This window comes from Urocampus carinirostris, chromosome 3, assembly GCF_059441175.1.
Source record: "Urocampus carinirostris isolate Australia breed hairy pipefish chromosome 3, RoL_Ucar_1.0, whole genome shotgun sequence".
In the NCBI taxonomy this organism is placed as follows: Eukaryota; Metazoa; Chordata; class Actinopteri; order Syngnathiformes; family Syngnathidae; genus Urocampus; species Urocampus carinirostris.
The window spans coordinates 11929326-11935667 of NC_142351.1; the positions used below are offsets into that span (position 1 = coordinate 11929326).

The following is a 6342-nucleotide window of genomic DNA, read 5'->3' on the forward strand; positions in this document are numbered from 1 at the left end:
TAAACACAACAAAGACCTTTTAAAAAACATAAAAAATCAGGGCACTTTCGACGGAGAATGAAATTCCAATTTTATAGTCTATTTTAGATTAAATCCAATCTATAACAGACCTGATTTAGCTGAAAGTCCAAAATATGTCAGATATTAGATTGGTTATGACAAAAATGCTATAAAAACTCTAGACACCCGTTAAAGATCATCAAATTGAGAAAGACTTGAGACTGTAAGCTACATGGCACTTCACGCGTTTGTTACCTCCCGTCTCGATTACTGTAATGCACTACTCTACGGTCTCCCGAAGTCCAGAATCAAGAGTCTTCAGCTGGTACAAAATGCTGCAGCGAGGCTATTAACTAGGACAAAAAAGTCAGATCACATCACGCCGATTTTGGCTAACCTGCATTGGCTGTTAGCCTAAGATGTGATTTTAAGGTTCTCTTAGTATTATACAAAATCATACATGGACTTGCTCCCTCATATCTTTCAGATCTGATATCCTCCTATGTTCCGGTCCGAAGCCTTCGTTCTGAGATCGGCGGTCTTCTGGTGATCCCAAGAGCCAAGAAGTGTTCCGCTGGTTCCAGAGCGTTCTCCATCCAGGCACCAGTGCTGTGGAATGCTCTTCCCCTTGAGATACGTTCTGCAACCTCAATGGAAATGTTTAAATCTAAGCTTAAAACACACTTCTACTCTATAGCATATGAATAACCTATACTTTTTGTGGACAATATCTTATTATTATTTGTAATTGCAACATCCTTTGCCTGGTAATCCTGAAAGGGGGATACCACATGTGCGGTCCCTTCTCAAGGTTTCTTCATTTTCCTCATGTTGAGGTTTTTGAGTTTTTCCTTGCCCTCATGTTGTTTCCAGATCAGGGGTTGGTGTAATAATAGTCTGAAATAATAGTCTGTGCAAAAACCTGTGAAGCCCTTTGAGACTCTTTGTGATAAAGGGCTATACAAATAAAAATGACTTGACTTGACTTGACTTGACTGTGAAGTTTTAGGACACAAGTCCAGGATAGCTGCTCAAGAGAGTTGCAAAAACAAGGATAAAAACGTTGAGGTGCATCCAATGACTATGCACAATGTTGGAAATTTCAATCGTTAAATTAAAAACAGACTACTACTAATAGTTCAACAATGGATGATTGTGGTCCAAAGTTTCTCCTCATTTCTCATTCGTAAGAGAAATGTGTGTCAGTCAGTAACTGTTAGACATGGTCTGTTATTAAATTTCAAGATTACACACCTTTGCGAATTGTACATGAGTAGTTCTGTGTCCTTGAGATGGATTCAAACATATTCCCATCCGAATCATGTAATTTCAGACATTCGCTTCAATCAACCCACTCGATCTTTCAGAAATTACCAAGGAATCATAAACAAGTTTTTATTCATCATATTTTGAAAATAATATCTCTCAGTGTACAACATAATGCGGTCTACCATTAAAAACTGAATTAAATGGAAAGATGCGAGTGACATATTTCAAACAAACTATGAGGTTACGTAAGAGCTTATGTAGAGGGAATGTAACCAAAACAAGACTAAAATTTGCATTATAGAAACAGTAATGTAAAAATGTACATAAGCTTGACTTTGCATCACGTTTTGTCCCTGCTCACACATTTATCACAGTGTTCTTAGTGAAAGTGTCGGATGATTACAGACGAAAGCTCAACTGGAAAGGTTACAGTTGACATGTCATGCATTAATGATGAGGACGGTAACAAATGGCGGTAATTAAGAAGCCAAATAAATGGGTTGAATCCAAAATGAATCACCTTCTTCATGAACAAATCAATAACAAACTTCTGCAACCTGACCACGGGTTAGGATTGTCACGTTATAAATACCACACAAACATATAAACACTCTGTTTTTAAAAAAGACAAAATAAAGGACTGTTAGTCATCAAAACATGACCGTATGAGAGTGACGTCAGTCATTGTGCTCGTGAGGGTGTGCATCAGTGCTTCTCCTTGTAAACATTCTCGACTTGCTACGGTAAATATGGCGTCAGAGCCATCTGGACAGATTATAAAAAAGTGTCCTCACAGAAGACCAGCCGGCAACAGACGCTGGTGAATAAAATTTCAAGAGGGAGAATAGGAGGCAACCCCAGGAAAAGAGAAAATCCTATTTGTTGTGTTGACACCTAGACCAGCGAGGTTATGAAAGTAAACGTGTTGTTATTGGTCTCACTGATGAAGGTGATTTGGCACTGCTCCAATCGAGCAATATCTCCAAGGTCCAACTGGGAGAGCAGCTGAGTTGGGTCTGTGTTTGTGGTCAGGACCTTCTGTTTCCTTGTAGGGGCTGGTGGTGCCTCCCCGTCACTGCCATCGTCTTCCTCCTCCTCTGTGATTGAACTGAGCCGGGTGGCATTCCCGGGTGTTTCAGCGGGCAATCTGTAGTGGCACTGGCCATTCAGCAGCCTCCTCAGGGGCATCAGTGGCACCGCCTCGTCCCCTAGCAGCTGCTGTTGGCAGTGTCGGAAGTCACTCTGCCGCTTCAGCCGTTTAAACTCGCTGAAGGCCGAGGTGGAGTGCTGGTAGAGACTCTGCGCGATGGCTCGGGCCTTCTCGGGCTTGCTTACCAGCACAGCGTGGCAGCGGAGAACAACTGCCATGTTCTTGATTTGGTGCCTGTAGATCCAAGCCAGTATCTTGGGTCGGAACGGGTCAGCCGCGCAGTAGGTGATCCTGCTCAGGGAGTAAAGGTGAATTGGACTTTTCTTGCCGGATTTATCGGCACACATGCGGACGCCTTGCGGTCCCACCGTCAACTTCATTTTGACGCTCTGCTCGCCGTAGCCGCTCTTGGTCCAGATCTTGGCCACAGCCTCCTGGGTGCAACCTTCCCCCTTGGCCATGATGGTGACCACACTTCCCAGGTAGCGCACGTTGTAAACAGGCTCCTCTTTGTTGAGTTCCACCTTCTGACGTTTGTTTTGGAAGATGTTCCCCACCCAGTCGAAGGGACAGTCCGGCAGCAGGTCGGGACAAGAGCGCAGCAGAGAGGACAGAATCGACTGATAGGTCAGTCCATTCCCCAGACTCTTGCCTTTTATTTTATTTTCATCCTCCACCAGGACAAACTTGTTCCTCCTCCAGGGCAACATGGTGCGGCCGCAGGAGGAGATCCTGTGCTCCCTGGTGAGCTGGTTTCAGCTCAGTCTGTAAAAGCTGGAGGTTCCTGTGCCGCCGAGAGACAGGGTAGCTGCTTTGCCGAGCATACGATCGCAACTGAGAGCTCAGTTGGTCTGCTCGCCTGCTCGCTCCTCCTTCCTTTTCCTTCTCTTTCTTCTTTCTCCTCTGCTGTTCGCTTCGTGATGCGCTGAGCTGAGTGTTTGGAGCATGCACAGCCCTCCCCACATCTTTGTTTGGCTTCCAAATGGATCCCCTCTGAAGCGTTACAGAGCTGTCCAGCTCTGCGATGAGGTATCACTGTATTTATGAGTCCTATAAAACTGAGAGAGAGGATCCAGCGCCCACGAGAAGTCTCAAAGGGGCTTAAATGACTGCTTTGTGACTACATCTGGATCATCAAAAGTCCTCTGTTGTACGGAGAAAAACAAATTAGCAAATAATTTTAACACATTATTTGAATGGAAACATCATTAAAGCTTAATCAACATATTGGAGCTTTTAAAAAGTTCTGTTGGAGTGTAATAAAAAAACAGATGCCAGCAAATGTTGCTTTCTAAATATCCACACTGCAGAAAGAAAAAAATACATTGCCCTGTGAAGTGCAGGAGGTGACAACTATTCGAGCTGTTGTGGAGATCTAATGTCTTGCTAACCGTGGTTAACATATCATGCTAACACCATGCAGAGCACTGGTGCCCAGAGTCGTTCATTTTCACATACAATTACAAAAAGGAAAAAACATTGGGTCCATTGTAGATTTGAAAGAGAAAAAGGCGTGAAGACAAAATTGAAACTTATCACTAAGGTGCTGCATACATGATTGAAAAAATGTTAACCATTAAGCTATTAAACTACTCCATGTGCCTTTGAATACAGAGTATATTATGCAGTATGTTTTTTGTATTAGAATAGAATATACCTTTATTGTCATTGTTACAAAATTATCTAATAATATTGCTTGTTTTAAGTATATCTTTCTTACTTTAATATGTTGTATCTTGTTTCTCAAATAAAATGGAAAAATCCATAAAAAAGCAGAATGACCTTATCTAGCAGATATTTGATAATTATATCGATTTTGGGAAAATATTTTCTCACAAGGTTAGAAAAATATTTTGCAATTTGAAAAAATCCACAATCTGCTATTTAAGGCAATTCTTGGATATTTTTATTTTATTTTACAAGAAAATTAAGATAAATTATCTTTAAGTAAGAATAAGTCAAGTCATGTTTATAGCCCGTAATCACAAGGAGCCTTAAAGGGCTGCACGGACCAAAGACTATTGCAAACTACAGACTATTGTTACACCATCCCCTGATCTAAAACCTACATGAGGGCAAATAAAAACTCGGTTCACAGTTTAAAAAAAAGATATATATATATATATATATATATATATATATATATATATATATATATATATATATACATATATATATATATACATATATATATATATATATATATATATATATATACATATACATATATATATATATATATATATATATATATATATATATATATATATATATATATATATATATATATATATATATATATATACCTAAATTGAGCAAAAGTGAGGGCCAATGGGGTAATAATTTATTCTTGGCTGTGTGCAAATACGTTTTCTGTTAAATACAAGTTATTTAAACTTTTAAGATTTTTTTTACTGGCTTTTCCCAGCTGTTCCACTTGATCACTCGCATTTCATTTCCACTTACAAAATGAAAACTATAGCAAACTGTGGTAAAATGACTATAAAGCAATTGCTTGATGATCATTCATATTCATTTATCTGAGTCTGGCACGACCAACAAGTGAAACAAAGGGAAAAAACATTCATTTTCTTTCTTTTTTTTATTCACTAGTTTTCAAGGAAAACAATCTTGTTATATAACTGTATTTTTTCTTGAACATCTTGATAAAGGTAGAAAACCGCAAAACAAAAAAAAAACAATTCATTATTAGGGGAATTAAATATTTGGTGAAGCCAAAGGAAAGTCGATACAGAAGTTGCTTCAGTGCTATATTTTGTATGTTTAAGGCTTGTATAAGTAACCTGTATTGTTTTGTTCTCAAAAAATAAACATTTCATAAAATAATATGCTCTATGACGATAAATAAAGTGAAGTTTAACTTACTTTTGAAAGATGCGCTTCAAGAGGTCCTTCTCCAGGGTAAAAAGTGGCCGAAAAATAGCGTTCCGACCATTTTCTCAACAGCTTCAAGCTTTCTTATTACACTTTCATTTAAAAAAAACAGCTCACCTCTATTTTACACTTTACACTAACCATATTGAATGGATGCATGAGATATTAAACAATAAAAATGTCAAAGTTTTTAGCGTGCTCGAGATAGTATAGACATAGACAGTATAGTCAAGTCATGTTTATTTGTATATCCCTTGATCACAGAGAGTCTCAAAGGGCTGCACAGACCACAGATTATTGCAAACTACAGACTATCATTACACCATCCCCTGATCTAAAACCTACATTAGGGCAAGGAAAAACTCCAAGACCTCAATATCCTGATTTCATAGATTCAAAAAGATTGTTCTCAGATATAAAATCATTTACCTGATGTGCCACAACGTTTTTAAGTACTTTAGAAAGAAATGGTAGGTTTGACACAGGTTTATAGTTACAAAAGCTTTCTGGATCAAGGTTGGGTCATTTCAGTGTAGGTTTAGTAACAGCGGACCTAAAAGCCACTGGAACTACACCTGAGTAGAGTGATATTTCTATAATATTTAAAACTGAAGATCTTTAATCAGCTAACCTGGAAGCGGGTCAAACAGGCAAGTGATTGGTTTGGCCGTATTCACCACCTGTTTAATATTATCAAGTGACAGATCACTAAATCCCCCGCGACCCTAATGAGGATAAGCGCTACAGCTAATGAGATGAGATGAGATGAGATCACTAAATCGGGAAAAAGTCACTGGACAGCCACCATGTCGCGCATCTATAGATTTCAGACCTTTAATAAGTGATGTATTAACATTGTCTTTAGAAATTTCTTCCTGTATGCGTTGAATCTTCTTATTAAAGAAGCCCATAAAGTCATGGGCTGAATGGATAGAACTATCAATCACCTTTGAAAACAGGCTGATTTTGCAGAGGCAAGGGCTGCTTTTTACTTTAACAAGCTGTCACACCAGGTTTGACGGAAAACG

General features: G+C 38.8%; 1 protein-coding gene across 1 annotated transcript; it reads right to left on the bottom strand.

The window, feature by feature from the left end:
• Window positions 1-1381: 1381 nt before the first annotated feature.
• fam43b (family with sequence similarity 43 member B) lies at window positions 1382-3376 on the bottom strand. Its single transcript, XM_088329779.1, has one exon. It carries the CDS (start codon window positions 3127-3129, stop codon window positions 2164-2166), a length of 966 nt encoding a protein of 321 aa, XP_088185905.1. The 5' UTR covers window positions 3130-3376; the 3' UTR covers window positions 1382-2163.
• Window positions 3377-6342: the final 2966 nt, after the last annotated feature.